Source organism: Condylura cristata, unplaced genomic scaffold, assembly GCF_000260355.1.
Source record: "Condylura cristata isolate star-nosed mole 26May11 unplaced genomic scaffold, ConCri1.0 scaffold00021, whole genome shotgun sequence".
NCBI lineage: Eukaryota > Metazoa > Chordata > Mammalia > Eulipotyphla > Talpidae > Condylura > Condylura cristata.
In genome coordinates this window covers 7,201,951-7,220,785 of record NW_004567122.1, presented here as the reverse complement: position 1 = coordinate 7,220,785, position 18,835 = coordinate 7,201,951, and the positions used below count along the sequence as shown (strand labels likewise).

The 18,835-nt window shown below is 41.3% G+C and overlaps 1 protein-coding gene across 2 annotated transcripts in view; it reads left to right on the top strand.

The window, feature by feature from the left end:
* Positions 1-18,835, top strand: part of NDST4 (N-deacetylase/N-sulfotransferase (heparan glucosaminyl) 4) — a 223,156-nt gene that overhangs the window by 164,600 nt on the left and 39,721 nt on the right. For both annotated transcript variants that reach the window (XM_012727987.1, XM_004686628.2), the window contains exon 7: positions 7,697-7,879. In XM_012727987.1, the coding sequence (XP_012583441.1) occupies positions 7,697-7,879 (183 nt within the window). The remainder of the gene's footprint in view (positions 1-7,696; positions 7,880-18,835) is intronic.

Here is an 18,835-nt window from a genome sequence, read left to right as displayed (position 1 = left end):
CTATGCATAGAAGTATAGTTTTATAGATATTGAAATAACTTTTGTTTCCCCCATTTTTAAGTGACATCTCGTGCCCTAACCCTGTACACTGGATTTGCTGGGATTCTCTGTATAACCTCAGATACAAAACTCGAACCTTTTATCCAATTGCCTTTTCACTAAAACTGAACAGTGTCTAGTCAAGCCATTCAACAGAAATGAACATGGGGCCTTGATAAAGTCATATACATAAGTTACTAATATAACTCAGCAGCATGATGTGTTAAAAGTTAACCGTATCAGTTTTGCCATGTACGTAAGCATTTTAGAAAAAAAATAAAATGGTATGTCTCAATAGTGTGACATGACCGTCTTCTTTCACATGGGGTGGCAGACGAGTCATTTTATGTTGGAAGAATCACCCTTCCAAGCTGCTCGTGGCCTGACACATGAATGGACAGGGTGGCCGCTGCCAGGCATTTGTGGCCTGTGTGTGCACAGTTCCAAGTCTCCAGCCACTCAGATCGGTCCTCTTGACTACCACCTCATGTGTCTCTTGAGATTCCTGTTATATTCAGAACAAAATGAAGACAAAAGGGGCTTAAAAAAAAAAAGATTTATTTATTTATTTATTTATGCTTACAAAACTGGGGTACAGGTCAGAGGTGTGGTGGGTGAGTGGATTCACCACAGACAGAGTGGGGAGCAGAACAGGCAGAACTACTCAAATACACTGCTGAGGGGAGCAGTGGACAGGTCAGGAGAGGTCTGCCATGACATGTGGCTCACCTTCCTGGCCGGGGATCAAACTCATGCTGCAGTGGCTTCTGAGATCTTCATAGTGTGGTGCTTTAACCTGCTGTGCCACCAGGGAGGGCCCCCCAAAATGGCTTTTTTTTTAAATATTTATTTATTTGTGCATACAGAACTGGGGTACAGGCCAGAGGCTTAGGGGTGGTGAGAGGCTTCACCAGAGACAGAGTGGGGAGCAGAACAGGCAGATCTACGAAGTACACTGCTGAGGGGAGCAGCGGGCGGGTCAGGAGAGGTCTGCCACGCCATGTGGTCACCTCCGGGGCAGGCAGGAATCGAACTGATTCAGAAGTGGCTTTAGATTCTCAGTGCTGTGCTTTAACCCGCTGCACCACCAGGGAGGGCCCCAAAATGGTTTTTTAAAGGAAAAACAGGAGTGCAATGCTAACGTCTAGCAGATGGTCCATCTGTCTTCACATTTATGAGAACTGAAACCCTAATCAATAATTTAACAAGCTAATGGACATATTTTTAAACACAATGGACTCATTCTGAAAGGGGCACGCTGGCAGAGCCACAGAGGCAAAAATGGAAACGAACTGCGACTCTAATGCTTATCTTGGAAACCACCGTGCTCTGGCTGGAGCATGGGCAAGCTTGCTCTGCAAGCTGTTACACACTGCATGTTCTTCCTGTGACCAAGTAGGAGACTACTCTGGAAAGGATTTAGTTTTTATTTTATTATTTTAAAGACTTATGCATACAGAACTGGGGTGCAGGCCAGAGGCTTAGGGGCGGCGAGAGGCTTCACCAGAGACAGAGTGGGGAGCAGAGCAGGCAGATCTACGAAGTACACTTCTGAGGGGAGCAGCGGGCGGGTCAGGAGAAGTCTGCCGGGCCATGTGGTCGCCTCAGGGGCCAGATCGAACTTTGCACTGAAGTGGTTGTAGCTAGCTTGCAGTCTGAGCTTTTAACCCCTTGCCACCAGCGAGGGTCTAGGATTTTGTTTTTAAAGGTGCACACTAATAACCAGTTATTTAAGGTGTACTTCAAGTAAAATGTTCTCAAAGTGATTTTAAAGCCAAATACAGTATTGGACATTTTGTTTATGTTTTTTTTTTTTTTTTTTTTTTTTGCATAGTACAACTGGGATACAGGCCATATGGAGAACAGAACAGGCAGGTCTACTGAAATACAGTGCAGAGGGGAGCAGCAGGCAGGAAAGGAGAGGTCTGCTGTGCCATGGGCGTCACCTCCCTGGACAGAGATAACCCAGGCCTTGCTGGTGAGCGCTGAGACTTAACCCATAGGCCACCTGGAAGACCCCTTGCTTATGTACAAAATATGTACAATTTACTATCTTTTTCTTTGCTCTACAAATTGGCAAAGTGAGGATACTCTCCTGCTATCAGCCATCTGAACAAATTTAACTCCAGTGAAAGAGGGTTGATTTTCCGTTGCATGGATAAAATGAGTTCCTTAATATTTTATTTTCCTGTCTCCAAGATAATGTGTATCTTGGTTATTAGTGACTTCATAAGGGAAATTGTTATCAAAACAATCAGTTGTGTGGCTTTCGGCTGAAGACTTGAGCAAGTGGCTACTTGCCCATGTTGATATAGCCTTCTCCCAGCTGTCCCTGTGATGGTGTTTTACTCCACTTTTAGAGCTTATCTGTGCCGTTCAATCATTTTATCTAACTCCCTTTAAGCATTACTGTATTGGGAGCGTACTTTCCTCTAGGACAACCACGCATAAGCAAATGGATTCACTCCATAGGTAACGACCTCCCCAAAGCTGGCACATGCTATCACATGCCTGGTGCCCGGCGAAGACAACAGTTTTTATGTTTCTCATGAACAATTCAACAAGAAAAAGTACTGGTAGGCTTTTTTTTTTTTTCTGTTTCAACAATAAATGGAAGGATGTGGACTTCATGTTTGTCTGTCACAGAGTTGAGAGTATTGAGAGCAGATGCAGGAGCTTCCGTAGAAACATCAAAGTCCAGGCAGACCAGGGGACAGGTTAAGGCCAGGACCTATGGCACCCCGTCCTGGAGACCCATCTGGAAGCCTGCTGCCGAAAGCCTATCAACGCTGGCATTTGATGTCTTACTGTTACACGCACCCCCCGAACACGAAGTCCTTGCCCCTCTCTGATACACACAGATAAAACTCTTTGCATGAGCTGATGCTTTTAGCTAAGCCTCCTTGTTTCCTTGTGCAGTGAGTTGCCTCTCTCAACAGTTTTCATCAATGTAGCAGTCTACCTTTATCAGGTGATGCTTTGGAGAGTATCCTGACCTCAGGCATAAGAAATCACTATCCAAATAAATAAAAGGGCAGAATACACAGACAAACATGCACTGCTATGTTGAAAAATAGTAGCAATATATTATGTCTGTGTAAAACTAATTATTTGCTACTATCTCACGCCCGCATATGCTTTGACTTCCCTTTTTCAGGCTTCAAACTAACTTCATTCCTAATTTGTCTTTTTCTCCCCACACCCTGTGCGTTTGTTTTTTTTTAAAAAAAAAAAAACAAGCCATTTATCCAGAAATACTAAAAGCGCAATGCACTGCCAGCACAAGAGATGCTGTTAGACAGGCAGTGTGCACCGTCTTGCTGTGTCTGCACACTGGTTTTTCCTCGCAGGGCAGCCCACTGACCACGGGCTGGTGCTGTGACTGCTGCCCCTCTGGCCGGCCACAGTCATTCTCAGCACAGGGACCTCAGCTTCGGACCACCAGTATCCCCCACAGCTTGCTTTCAGAAGTGGACTTTTGGCTTGTCCTGCATAAAGGGTTATACCAGCCTTCAGAAAACCAGGAAATTCTGGTTAATTCACTTAGAACTAGCATGCCACAAAATCTTTTAAAAACATGATGTTAGGGCCCTCCCTGGTGGTACACCAAGTTAAAGCACAGCATAGGTAAGAAGCAAGCTGCAGCTTCAGCACAAGTTCAATCTCCCCCCAGGGAGGTGACCCACGTGGCACCGCAGACCTCTCCTGGCTCCCTGCTGCTCCCCTCAGCGGTGTGCTTCATCCACCTGCCTTCATCCACCTTCATCCACCACTCTGTCTCTGGTGGCTCCTCTCACCAGTCTTGCACCTCCGGGCAGCACCCCAGTCCTGTTTGCATAAATAAATAAATCTTACAAAAATTAAGTAAAGCTGAATTTAAAAAAAAAAAAAAAGGCATGATGTGGCCCTCCCTGGTAGCGCAGCGGGTTAAAGCGCAGCATTAAGAATCTAAAGCCACTTCTGCATGAGTTCGATTCCCACCTGCCCCGGAGGTGACCACATGGCGTGGCAGACCTCTCCTGACCCGCCCGCTGCTCCCCTCAGCAGTGTACTTCATCAGTAGGCCTGTTCTGCTCCCCACTCTGTCTCTGGTGAATCCTCTCACCGCCCCTGCACCTCTGGCTTGTACCCAAGTTCTATATGCATAAGTAAATAAATCTTAAAAAAAAAAAAAAAGAAGCATGATGTTAATAACCTAATGAAACAATACTATCCCTTTGTCCACAATATAAAAAGAATCTTTCCAATGCTGTCAGAGTAGTGCTTTTATTTATAATTTTGTTCAGACTCACAGGTGCCTTCAGGTTCTGTCTTAAAATAACATCACTAGAAGACAGGTGGTAGCTTTCTAGAACCTGGTTCTGTTTCTTCAGATACTCAGCCTGCGGACTGCTTTCTGAGCATTTTAGCGCTCAGAAACTGTAATTATCTTGACGCATACTACTTACACTGTCTTAGTTATTAATTATAGTGGTGTCATGCGATAAATGCATCCTTATTGGGATCAAATATACATTATTTTTTGTAGGGATTATCAAGAAGTTCTCATGACAACAATTGCAATTATATGGTCATCAACTCCTAATACAGCACTGTGTTCTAGAAAGTCTGTAATTAAGTCCTGCCAAGAGGGCGCTTCAAACTTGAAAAAAATTTTCAAGTTTGAGAGTAAAGGTTTGACCAATGTTAAAAGCATCGATGCCATGGAACCTGTTCCAATGACTTCTTGTGACTCTCAAACAAGAATGTTGTATCAGCTAACGTTCGTGGCATTCAGTTTAAATGTCTATCTAAACAAGCTATCTAAAGCATATTCTTTCAAAAAGCCTTTCTCTTTTTTGACCTTTAGAATAAAAAAAATTTGAATACACCCCAGGGGTGGGGAGAAGAGGGAATTGGACTAGAAATGCGATAGGAGGAATAGTGCCTTCAGAGATCAATCCATCTGTAAATTCTTTACAAATGCTGTAATTCACTGTTGTAAATGTTTTCATTTAACATTCCTAAAATAATTTGTCTCTGTCACACCAGTTGAAAAGAGAAAAAAAAGTAAGTTTCCAGGTGATACTTCCAGAGATTTGGTTCACTTTCTTGTAGAGGGTGAGATTCTTTGTCTTTGTTTTCAAAAAGCCAAAGGAAAAGAGGGTTATGGGAGACAAAGCTGATATACAAAACGTGGGTGAAGGCAGAAGATCAGTCTTTTGTGAGGTTTGGGCATCTGGCTGCCAGTTTTTACTCTGGCTCTACATTAACTAGAAGGGAAACTTGGATAAGTCACAACTGTGCCTTCCTATCTCCATTTGTCTAGGGACAAAATTTGCTCTGATGGTTTAATCATTTCCTACATGTAAAAGGATCAGATTTGTGCCTAGCACATAGTAAACACTAGCTACTTTTGAGATAGTATTTTATGTAATTTAGGGGTACTGAGCCCAAATAACTGAGCTCTCTTTTCAACGAAGGCAGGACTATTTCCAGTTTTGTTAACCAGTTCTTCTCAAAGATCTTTTCAGAATGTTTGTGTTTATATACTTAAGGAGATTTTTTTTTTAAGATTTATTTATTTATGCATCCAAGAGCTCGAGTATAGGCCAGAGGTATGAGGGATGGAGTGAGAGGATTCACCAGAGACAGAGTGGGGTGCAGAACAGACAGACTGGCTGAAATGTACTGCTGAGGGGAGCAGCAGGTGAGACAGGAGAGGTCTGCTGCTGCACCATGTGGGTCCCCTCCTTGGCCAGGAATTGAATTATGGATAGTTTAATAGTCCTGAGACTTAATCCTTCTGCCACCAGGGAAGCCCCAGGATAAATATTATAAAGTAAAAGCAGCATCAAGTTTTATATCTTTAAACTATGAATTGTACTGCCTTGTCAGTGTATTCGTTCCACAAATTCTGGTACAAGCTAATCACCTCTTGTTTTTAAGACAAAAAGCATCATCTTTGGGCATGCAGAGCTAGTTATCTAAAATCATACTAGATCTTAAGAGTAAAAGTTCTGCAGTATGTAGTCAGTTATTGCAGGGCTAAGTCCAGGTTACAATGACATAGCATTGGAATGGCTATTGTGAACCCTTTTTTATTTACAAAATCACTAAAATAAGTCAAGTAGGTGTATTGATAAGCCTAAACTCTCCAAACAAGTTACTTCTGTAGATTGATCTGTCTATACAATTTGTCTGTTTATTTCACAGGTTATATTTGTTTTAATGTTATTTGTAAAATTATACTCCTACTTTTTGAATGAAATTAGTGAAGTAATTCTAATACATTACATTATACATTATAATGTATTATAAATATTGCTCTAAAATATTTATAGATTTAAATAATAAGTAATTAAATGACTATAAAATACATTGTTCAAAGTAGAAAATTATGAACTTCCTTTTTATGAGTTGCTTTATTAATCTCTGCAAGGTTCATCAAGATTGTACAAGTTCTCCTGTATTTGATATTTTTTAATTCCAACTATAATCCCTGATGAACGGAATATTAGATTATATCTTAATCACATTCAAACCTTTAGTTGCTTTTTCAAGTTTCAGTTTAGATTTCACTTCTTCTTAGTCTCTGACCCACAGAAGTACAATAACAAAATGCTATATAATTGTACAGTCGATAATGATGTAAGTAAAATTGGAGAAGAATTAATGTATATTTGGCTAAATGCAAATAGTTTCCATGCAGACATGAACAGTTGGGTTAGTTTAGTGTAGTAAGAATTCTTCATTAGACTATACACACATACACACAAAGTTTTCTTGAGTCTGTATACTTGCCTCTACCATAAAAATCCTCGAACAATTCTTTACTTTTCAGACCAATTAATTTTGGCTCTTCATTAATGTGAAAGTTATTAGATCCTTAGTTTTGATGGTGTTGACTCCAAAATAGGTGGAAAAGGTTAAATTGAAAGTATTACTCTGTAGTGACGGCACATGGGTGAATTGGTGGCGGGAAGCCTATAGGGATTGCAACTGAGAGAAAAAATGCACAAAATGAAGAATGTTGTAAAAAAAATAGAATTTTTAAAAAAGAAAGTAATACCACTTTCCATTTCAATTTTGGAAGTGAATCTGAGACTGACCTGGAAATGGAAATAAAAGAAAAAATAAGTGGAGTTCCACTTTTAGACTTCATGAGCCACCATAACAACATACCACAAATTGCATGATTGAAACTCCAGACATTTCTTTTCTTACTGTTCTGGAGGTTAAAAGTTGGTGATTTGCACTGGTGGTTTGCACTAGAATGTTCTTCCTTGCTGGAAGACTGCCTTGCAGTGCTGTGTACAGGTGGCCTCTTCTCTGTGTGTTGATGAGAGCACAATGTGGAGTTTCAGAGGAGGGAGCTCTGGTGTCTCTGCCTCTTATTAAAAGGGCCCCATACTCATCAGACTAGGTCCCTCTCAAGCTCACCCTATGGCTTCACTTGATTCTCATTACTCCCTAAAGATCGTGTCTGCAAATACAATCACATTTGGGGTCAGAGCCTCAGCAAATGAATGGGGCAGGGTGTCACGACAGCATCCCTAACACCACCAAAAGTGGTAGACACTTAGGAAATCCCAGGGCTAGGTGAGGTGCTACCGAGAGATTCTATACCATGGTAAAGCTTATGCTGATGTCCTGCTGCTTTTTATTTATCTTCTAGATCAGTATTTTCATGACCCACCTGTCCAACTATGGGAACGACCGTCTGGGGTTATACACCTTTGTGAACTTGGCCAACTTCGTGCAGAGCTGGACCAACCTGAAATTGCAGACTTTGCCTCCAGTGCAACTAGCTCACAAGTACTTTGAGCTCTTCCCTGAACAAAAAGACCCTCTCTGGCAGGTAATTTATGAACATTCTCTTCTGGGGTGGAAGAAAAGAAACTAGCAATTTGTGACTGCCTAATGTGTATCAATAATGCTGCAGAGATTTTAAAACTGACATTTAACATGATGTTCTTTTTTTTTAATCCAATCATTTTATCCCTTTCATAATAGCTTTGAGTCATTGTAATGAATTAGGTGTTTGTATTTTTTTTTTTTTCTGGGGTTTTGCTTATACCATTCACTTCTAGATGTTGAATTGAGGTTTGTTTTTTCATTGTCCATGTCTGCTCAGAACTAATCAATTGACATTTTGTGGGAGTCTAGACTAGCAGTGAAAAGCTTTGACATTGGCTATCAGGAAATAGGAACCAAGAGTTACCACGCTAGACCCTATAACTGTGATGTGTATGTGTATGAGGCAGAGAGAATTAAGTAAAAGGGAAGAGTTTCCTAGAGCTTGTGTAGATTCTATTTTTATCTTCACATTTCTTCAAATCTAACTTTCACTAGGATCAGCTAGATTAAAAAAATAATAATAATATAGGACATTCTCGGTGGTACAAGGGTTGAAGACACAGCTCTATCAAGCTACTCTCAGCCACTCCAGCATGAGTTTGATCCCCACCCCAGAGGTGACCCACATAGCACAGCAGACCTCTCCTGACCTGCCCATAGCTCCCCTCAGCAATGTACTACCTTGATCTGCCTGTTCTGTTCCCCTCTCCACCTCTGGCGAATCATCTCACACCCTCCACCCCATACCTCTGGCCTACACCCCAGTTCTTGTATGAACGCATGAGTAACTCTTTTTAAAAGAATTAAGAATTTTAGGATTGCTTTTACAAATAATCTGACTTGATGTGGGGTCAGTAAACTGTCTGCTTCTTGGCAGTCATCTAGGAAAATGTTACCCCCCTTCCTTCTTCTTTATGCATCAAATGTCATTGACCTTGTAATCAATAGGCTGGCTGCAGAGAACAGATCAGATAGTCTCCTGCTAAGCAGTGGAGGAGGAGAATAATCACTAATGCGAAATCCCTGAGAGAAGAGCATCTTCCCACACCTCTCCCTGTCATCAAGACTGTTTCTCTTTGTTCCATGGTTCGCCTCACATGCTGCTCCTGTCTCTACTGTCCTGCCTCCATTCAACACATATTTATTGAGTGTCTACTATGTGTAGAGGAAGCTTTCTCTGGGGAGCACAAAGAAACAAAATGCATTTTTTTTTCTCGAGCTCCATGAAAGTGTGTATTGTTCATCGTATTCACAATCGTTTTTTAAATATGTTTTAAAACTCACTGCTACAGTAAGGCATCCTTTATACAGTGCCTATTTGACAGCCTTTCACCACTTGAGTTCCCTGGCCCTTCCAGTGAGCAGCTTAATCATGTATAAATGTGCTGTATAAGTTGAAAGACAGACAGATAGGTAAAGACAATGTTTTTATCAGTACATATAGCCCTGCACGTAGGTGTTGAATTTTATAAAAGTGTTGAATTCCCACGCGTTGTGTCCTGTAGATGGCAGTTACTCAAAAGTGTTTGTTAATAGTAAATTGATTCTTTTCTCACACATGAAATGCTGATATGCAAACCTTTCCCTTTAACTACAGTTGTGTATATTCTTAAATGTATTTCAGGAGAAAAACAAGAAATAGGAAACAGCAAAACAGTTAAGTTTAAGAGGGCGTTACTCAAATACGAGAGAAACTTTAGAAACAGTTGACTTAATGAAGCAAAATCTGTTGAACATAAACTGCACCCAAAAATCTGCAAATAGTTAAGTAAATAAGGTTCCTTCCCCTGGTGCTTTTCAAATTTGTGTTCATAAGAAGGAAAACTAAGCATTAAAATTGTTGTCCTTTATATAATATGAATTTAATTTTACAAAAAAAAGCACTGATTACATGTTTTATAGCTCATTCATCATGATCCTACAGAGTTATGATAGATCAATGTTTTGTGACTCTTAGCTACATATTGTCAAAATGAAATGTTCAGGTTCCTTTGGGTATTTTATAAGCGTATAGCATATAGTGTATTTCACTTTTCAAAAGGAATTCAACTGATATTTTCTTCAGCTTTTCAATTCACACTTTTTTGTTAACACAAATAGAAAGATGTGCAAAATGATAATTTTCACATCTATTTAATCTCCTTTAGCTCCTTATATAAGTTTTTATTAGCACTAACGACGACATATGTGAAAGAGCTTTGGCACCTAATTAAAAAAGTGCAGTAAGTATATCTGTTAATGGGCCGCACAGTAAAAACAGCACAGAATGTGTCTGTGCTTCCTTCCCTGGACGTTAATCCTCTCAAAGGTGCTCAGTATGTGAACCTGTGGAGAAGACACCCATGAAATTCTGTCCCTAGAAAGTAGCATCCTCAATCGAGTTCCTGGTAACTGCGATTCTTTGAATCATAATGTGGGTACCTGTTAATTCATGACCCTTTCTCTTTGGGCAAAATAACCACTATGAGGTAGGAAAGAACAGGCTTCTTTCTCTCTCTCTCTCTCTCTCTCTCTCTCTCTCTCTCTCTGTCTCTGTGTGTGTGTCTCTCTCTGTCTCTGTCTCTCTGTCAGTCCCTCTGTCTCTCTTTCTGTCTCTGTCTCTCTGTGTGTCTCTCTCTGTCTCTCACTGTCTCTGTCTCTCTGTCTCTCTCTGTCTCTCTGTGTCTCTGTGTGTCTCTCTCTGTGTCTCTCTGTGTCTCTCTGTCTCTCTGTTTCTCTCTATGTGTCTCTCTCTGTCTCTCTCTCACTCACTCGCTCGCTCGCTCGCTCGCTCTCATTATAGAAACCAAAGCCACAACTTGGAGGCAGTTGGACGGTCAGATCCTTGGGCACTCACCAATCGATGCTTTTAAGCTCTCAGGCTGTCAGATTAGCTCACTCTCACTCTTCGCGCCCTCACAGCAGAGTCTCGTGATCTACCAACACTCCAAATGTGAAGGGGGGTCCGTGCACCCAGGACCTTGTTCCGAGAGCTGCAGTTTCTCTTCTCCCCAGTCAGGGTGTCCATGTCGGGAGACACAGGAAAGTCAAGTACAGAATGCTGAGCTGGGGTAGCATTTGGATTAATCATAGCTGTGAAATCATTAACTCAGAACAAAAACTAGTGAGGTGTTAGCATCACTGACTTACATCACCAGGTCTAGGCACACACAGTCGCTCATGCTGGCTCTGCAGTCATGTGTGTTTGAAAGGATAAATGATGCTGACACACAGTGAGAGGTTGCAAGAGCAGAACTAGCCCAATCTAGCCCAGCCTCTTTGTTTTAAAGACAAAATGAGTGACACCTCAAGAGTCACTGGCTTTGGGGCCTCCCTGGCGAAGGAGCTGACCCACATGGCACGGCAGATCTCTCCTGGGCAGCCTGCTGCTCCCCACTCTGTCTCTGGTGAATCCTCTCACCCCCAAACCTTTGGCCTGTACCCCAGTTCTTGTATGCATAAATACATAAATCTTTTAAAAGTGGAAAAAAATAAATAAATACCACTGGCTTTTAGGGACAACTCAGGGGTAAGTGTGGGTTTTCCCGGTTCTACTCCAGTGTGTTTCCAAATCTCACCAAGCTTCACATTCCTATCACAGACTCCCTCTGTGGGATGAAACTTTTGTTGCTTCAGAAGACTCTGACAGTATGTTTGGGGAGTTTATCCAACCTCTGCTTTTGAACTACCCAATAAAAAGAAAGTTCTTTGCCTGCATAGAACAGACAGGCCATAATAGTTCCTTGACGGGGTATATAAATCGATCTTCCTATCTATTGCTCTTTTTCACCCTCTACCTTGTTTATGACTGTTATTTTTCAGACTGCACAGCATTGCAGACCTGTGCCTGTCATCTATAGCACTTGTAAACCTTAAGGGGCAAAGGCATTTTTTTCCTCGTCTTTGTTACCTAGAACCTAACATAGTCACTGTCATTAAAATACCATGAATGGTAAACAAAAGCAGAGGTGTGTGTGTGTGTGTGTGTGTGTGCATGTGTGTATGTGTGAACAAAAATTAATTAAAGTGTTCCTCAAAGAAGAATAGGAATGCAGTGAGAAACAGCCTTGAGGACCAGTTACAAGTCAGTGGGGAGTAATTTGCATTTGACAGGGAACAAGATACAACTACCTGTAGCTTCTGAAGATGGGTGTGAAGTAATTTAAAAAGGAGAGTGTTGGTCAATAAATATTAAATGAGAAGCCTTTTTTCCAGGATAGGTAAGAGTAGGGAGGATGTGAGATTAGGACAATAACTTAACTCTGACAAAGAAAGCTCTGAATAATTTCATGGTTGTTAAATAGTGAGGCTTTGAAAGAAAAGGGATGGTATGAGGGTGAGACACTGAGAGGAAAGGAAGGCTAATAGTAATTTTTTTCTTCCACAACTGTGAAAATTAGAGTTCTATAATTGCATATTTTTTCATCTATGGATTCATCTTTTAACCCTTACAGGGATATAATCAGAGTATTTTTTTTATCACTGCACAGATGGCCGGGTAGAAGCACATTATCATCTGCCACAGTTTTCCTAATCACAACCTGCATTTATAGGTTACTATGGTTTATTTCACTTTCTAACTCAAAATTGTATTTAAACTTTTCAGGAATTTTCCCCAAAAATATAGGTAATGCTTCATGATCTTAATTCTTTAATTTACAAGGAAGCATTTGACACTTGATTATGCAAACTTGTCAGGCATTTTGACACCCAGAAATAGTGACATGAGTCATAGTTTGTTTGTTTTTTCTTTTCCTGTCAGTCAGTTGCATATATATTCTTGCAAATGTCAGATTACACACACACACACACAAATTATTGAAATGTAGTCATGAAGAAGCTAGTTGTAGATAACTCCATGGTATGGAATGGAGTGGATTAAAAAAAAAAAAGCATAATTTTTTCATAATTTCTGTACCAGAAACATCCTGAAAATATATATTTTGAGTTCCCAAGTATAGCAAAGAAAAGGGAATTTGTGTGGGTACCTTAAAAGATATGTCTGATAACCTTAATGTCATATAACTATAAGTTGTGGATGTACCATATTTGATTAACCTATTAAAAAAATTTAGAAACACAGCTTTTTAAAATTATCTATTTGGACTCCCTCACAAAATATTCATAAAACCATAAATATTAACACAGATCAGTTTGAAATTACTTAGGGATCACAGTAAACGTGTCACTTTCTCCTGGGGTCAGTTTTACTATGAGAAATTTCCATGGAAAAATACCATCAGTAGAAATTATTTATGAAAACATGGCATACTGTGCTACAAAGTGCATAATAGTTAGGGTAAATTGAGGAGACTTTGGGCTTGAAGTGGCTTTTGTGGGCCTGTGATTCCAGAAACTCGGGCCCCTTTCTGCTCACTCCCACCCCATAGGTTGGCATAAGTGCTCCTGTAATCAGTAATAATAAACTACCAGTGAAGTTCTATGGCAAGAATGCAGCTGTGGACAAGAGCCTTGAGAAAGGAAAGGAATTCCTGGGGCCTGTGTGTACAGTGGAGTTGAGTGTCTCACAGTGTCTCCAAAAGGAAGTGCTGATTGAAACATGGAGAATCAGCATCCTGCTCCCTGGTATTAAAATTCCTCATCAGTGCACATGGCTTTTATTAGGCTCACAGGACTTTGAGAGACAAAGCATTGAAAGTCACATATTACTTTGCAATATAGATTTGGAAAGGGATTTTGTTTAGAGATCTATATTTTGTTTAAATGCAGAAGTAAATAAGTAGATGTGATATCAAAACAGCACAGCCACCTAAGGAGGAAAAAGAGGAATTTAAAAACAAAAACAAAAAATAGCTTTCGTAGCAACTCTCCATTCAGCAGTGAGGTCAGAATAGGGGAGGTAAGTGGAGAGGTGAAATGAAGAGGAAACCAGTGATCTCTGCAACAAGACCCTTCTGCCGTGAGCACTGCAGGTCTTTAACATTTCAGCTGTTAAGGTCTAACTGCTTTATTCATCTGGAATAGACACATGACCTGGGAGGGTATGTCCACTCTTTAATTGATAATCCCATAGTGTCTTTGTCAGCCAAGGGTATGCAGTCATGAGTAGCGAAAAATAAAGTTCTACTAATTAAATAAAATTTCCTACTAAAGTAGAGAAAAAGACCTACTGTTGAAAAAATACTCTAATGAGAAAACATCATTTGCAAGTATTTATTTTATACCCTTTATGCACACTGCAAGAAATAAAGACCTCAGGGTAAGGTCAGTGGTGTGAATTTTGTTAATGTGGTCTTATAACTTGAGTGGGACTTCGGAAATTTTTACTTAATTCAAAAGGGAATCTGGGCATTCATACCTTTGTGGGTAAGGTGATTATATTAGAATTCATCAGAATTTACTACCCTAAATCTGGTCCATTGCCTCAGGGGAACTGCTGTTCATCTTATGTCTATATAAAAGGAGATTTGGGCCCTCCGTGGTGGCACAGCAGGTTAAAGCACAGCACTGCAAAGTAGCTGCAGCTGCTTCAGTGCAAGTTTGCTGTCCAGCCAGGGAGTGACCCACACGGTGCGGCAGACGGCTCCTGTCTCCCTACTGCTCCCCTCAGCAGTGTACTTCGTCCATCTGCCTGTTCTGCTCCCCGCTCTGTCTCTGGTGAGTCCTCTTGTACCTCTGGCCTGTACCCCAGTTCTGTATGCATAAATAGATAAATTCTTTAAAATAAAATTAAAGTAGAATTTCCTCACTTGATCACAAAGCCATGTGCAGAGATTGCCTGCAGCCCCTTACCTGCGCAAGAGCTGATTTATCACGTATTTTTACAGCACTGAAGCAGCAATCATAAGCTGCCTAAGCAATTTTAAGTGATTATTTTTTCCAAAGAATAAGTTTATCTATAGTGCTAGATACTTAAGCTTATAGATTACTGTTTATAGCACTTTCAGATAAGCAGGGAACTATTAGATTGGCGAATAAAAATAGAATTGCTTTGTAATTTTCTGTAATTAAAACTTTAACTTTTAAAATCAATCCAGTAGCAATGGAACAATACATGAATATGAAAGGAAATGCTTTGCTTTTTCTTGGGAAGGTATTTTGACCTTCATAATTGTTGCCAGAAACTTCTCTCACTGTCCCTGTCTCTCTCTCTGTCTGTCACTTTGGATTCTAAAACTGAAACTAACTTGCTGTGTGACCTTCAGCAAAACCTAAATAAAACACCTTGCCTCTCAGCTTCCTTAGCTATAAAGAAGGGATAATAATATCTGTCCTGCCAGGATGCTTTGAGGATTAGAAATAATCTATGCCAAGCAAGTGCCTGGAATATGGAAGGTGATCAATAAGAGTTAGATATTATGTTAGCTGTTGTTCAAATATTCGACAATATAAGTGAAGACAGAATAGGAAAAACTAAACACACATTTTCAGAATATAAAATAGTAAATGTAAACACTGTGCTCATAAAATTGTAATTAGCAAACACAAGGGGAAACCTGTCAGGAAAGGAGGTGAAAACAGAAATAATGGACATCTGGAAAGTTCTAAAATAGTATAACATAGAAAGAAAACAGCTCTGAAGAAAGACAACCTGCTTAGATTGAGGTACAAAATACCATCAGTTAGGGCCCTCCCTGGTGGCACAGTGCTTAGAGTGCAGCACTGTGAGACTGTTCACAGCCACTTGCATGCAGCCTAAGTTCAATCCCCAGCCAGGGAGCTGACCCTCAAATTGCAGCAGACCACTCCTGTCTTGCCCACTGCTCCCCTCAGCAGTGTGTTTCAGTCCATCTGCCTGTTCTGCTCCCCACTCTGTCTCTGGTGAATCCTCTTCCCTCATTCACCCCATACTTCTGGCCTGTACCTCAGTTCTTATATGCATAAATAAATAAATCTTAAAACACACACACACAATACAATCATCTATGTCTATGGGAAAAACTGTAGTCATGTAAACTGTTACTAATAATACAATTGGGCAAATGTTATAACATCTTAATATCCAGATTTTTTTTATTTTTTTAAAGCTTTTATTTACTTATTTATTTGCATAGAAGAACTGGGGTGGAGACAAGACGTGTGGGAGGGTGAGAAGAGACAGAGTGGGGAGCAGAACAGGCAGATCAACTGAAATACCCTGCAGAGGGGAGCAGCAGGTGAGACTGGAGAGGTGCCGTGCCCTGTGGGTCACCTCCCTATCCAGGGATCGAACTCAGGCTAGTGGTGATAGTGCTGAGATTAGCCCCTAAGCCACAAGGGAGTCCCATCCTGCTCATTTTATTTGACCATGTACTGTAATCAGTATAACTTCCTGGGAAAGTAGAAATAGTAACTATTGTCTGTGTCAACCCAAAACAAGTCACACTCACCCATTATGTGTGTGTGCTAGAGTGGAAGAAACCTCTTTCCAAATCTTATATTGAAAATATTTCTGTAAGCTTTTCACTCCACCAAATTTTGCAAGCAGAAGTTGGAATGAGCAGAAAGTGAGTATTGCAGTAAAGAATATAAAGCCCTACAGGACACGATGTGGTCACCTGAAGACATCAACTCATGTGTCCTCCCAACAGCCACATCATGTGGACATCACCAGACACTTCCACATAAGGGAGCTGAGGCCTCAGCAGGTTAAAGTATAGCGCTAAGTAGCTAAAAGCCACTTATGCATGAGTTCGATCCCCGGCCGGAGAGCTGACCCACATGGCGCCGCAGACCTCTCCTGACCCGCCCGCTGCTCCCCTCAGCAGTGTACTTCATCAGTCAGCCTGTTCTGCCCCGCACTCTGTCGCTGGTGAATCCTTTCACTGTGCCTGTACCCCAGTTCTATATGCATAATGAAATCTTAAAAAAAAATGAAAGAAAGAAAAGAAGTGTGTGCTGGCTGCAAACCAAGTGTGTCACTGGTTATGCAGGTGAAATCTGTTGTTGTTTTTTTTTTTTTTTCCTTGTAATAGAGTGTTTTCCTTGAAGCAAATCATTTGATTCACATTGTCCATGGATCTTACCTACTCACTATTCTTTAGAACTATGAGAATGCAATAGAACTGTAATAATGGCACCCAAAAATCAGTGACTAAAGAAGACAAAATGTATTTCTCATTCATGCAATCATCTAAAAATAGACAGGCTGTCTCAGTTATCCAGTTCTGTCCCCCCAAGTCATCCAGGGTCCACAAACCTGTGGCTGCCCTCATTTTGACTCACTTTCCATTGGACTGAAATGAGTCATATGAAGAAAGTAGCTGTGAAATATATTCTTTAGCTTGGATGCCATATACTAAGCACAACAGAAAACGGTCTGTCCCTGGTGGAAGGAAGGGAAGAGAGTCTAGTCCTTGCTGCTACAATGAAAATAATAGCTAAAGAGTTCAGCTGAAGCTAGACCAGGAGACTTTGAGTTGAATACTAAATAAGAAGATCGCAGAAGGTAGTCAGACCAGTCAAAAATAAAATTTCTGTTTTTATGAAAACTAGATAAGAAATGTCTAGTTGATTGGCTTCCTTTGTCCATTTCTATAGAAAAATTCATAGAGAAATCAGAGACGGAAGTCAAAGATCTAACCAATCCCAAGGCAAATTCTCAAAACAATGCAGTTTTCCTTATACATGACTGGTCTTCTCACATTGCACTCACTGGTGTTGCACTGGAAGCCGAGAATAGAAAATATATGGGGATCAAGTGTATCTTTTAATTTCGTGTGGCAGGGAAGAGCCACTGCCATGTTTTGTGTTCCCTAGAAGCAGAGAGATTCGGTGCCTAGTGATTCATTGAGGAAACGCTCTCAGGAAGAAAACAATAAAGAAAAAACTATAGTAGGAAGACTATGAGTAAAGAGCTGGGCACACAGGCGGTCTCAGGTGAAGCCTGGCCTCCGTGAAGCCTGGCCTTGACCTGAATCGCAGAGAGTGAACACAGAGATTTGTCTTAGCCTGTGGCTAGGAGACAGTTCCCTCTCACCCCCATCTCTGGCAGTCTGTATATGTGGGTGTCTCCATGTATAAATTCCATCAAGTAATACCTACTGCAAAGGGCCATTGGCAATCTTGCCACCTGCTGGAATTAGAAGCTGGTGGGGGATGGAGTCAGAGAGGGGGTTACTCTGGCCCGGAACATCTGTTTTCAGTAGAGAAAAGACAACCCTCATTTGCCCATTCCTTGCACCAGCGTAGTTCTCTTCAATCCTCATACATTCACTCCATCCAGGCACAGCTTTTCCAGAATCCTGTGAATGTGATTCCTGGGTACGCTTACAAGAGGAGAGTCTGGGAGAGAGTCTGTCACCCCATCACTGCAGCTGGCCTCACAACCAAAAGCAATGCCCACATCCTCTCATCTCTCTTCACTCTTCTGGACTTCTTTCTCCCTTGGCTAGCATTTTCGCAGGCCAAATGACCAGCTGCTTGAGTCAAGGGGGCCTCTGGAGGCACCCCAGTTTGTCCTCTTAACTCTTCTCTTGTATTTCCCCCAGGAGTGATGACGGATAAGGTGTGGCTTTAAAGCTGACTTGCTTTGTGACACTCTCCTCATGGTGGAGTCTGTCCCACCCCTGCAGGCACCTCTCAGCCATATTTGCTCATTCCTGTTTAATTCCAAGAAGTCACCTAAATGAATAGCGTGCATTGGAAAGAGGTTTCTTCCCGTCCCTGCGCATTCTCCCAACTTGTCAGAATGATCAAGGTCACTCACTTCTATCAGGGTGGTAGCTCTTTGCCTGCCTGCCAGTCTACCCACATGGCACACCCAGCCCCAGGTGAACAGGCAGCAGTGGCAGCTTCCAGAACCCCGAGCCTCTTCCGTGCCTCTCTTCCTGGTGTTCTGGTGGAGGCAGGGAAACATCCCTCTCTGGGAGCTAGACCTCCCTAACCCATGCACCTTCCCATGCAGAATCTCCCAGGAAGTCGCTGAGAATGTGGCGGGTGGATCCTCTCTTTCATCATCCCCTTCATTCCTGGACATATCATATTGCCCTTTGGAAGCCCCCTTATGGCCTATTTCCACCTTAGAAGGTCATGATAC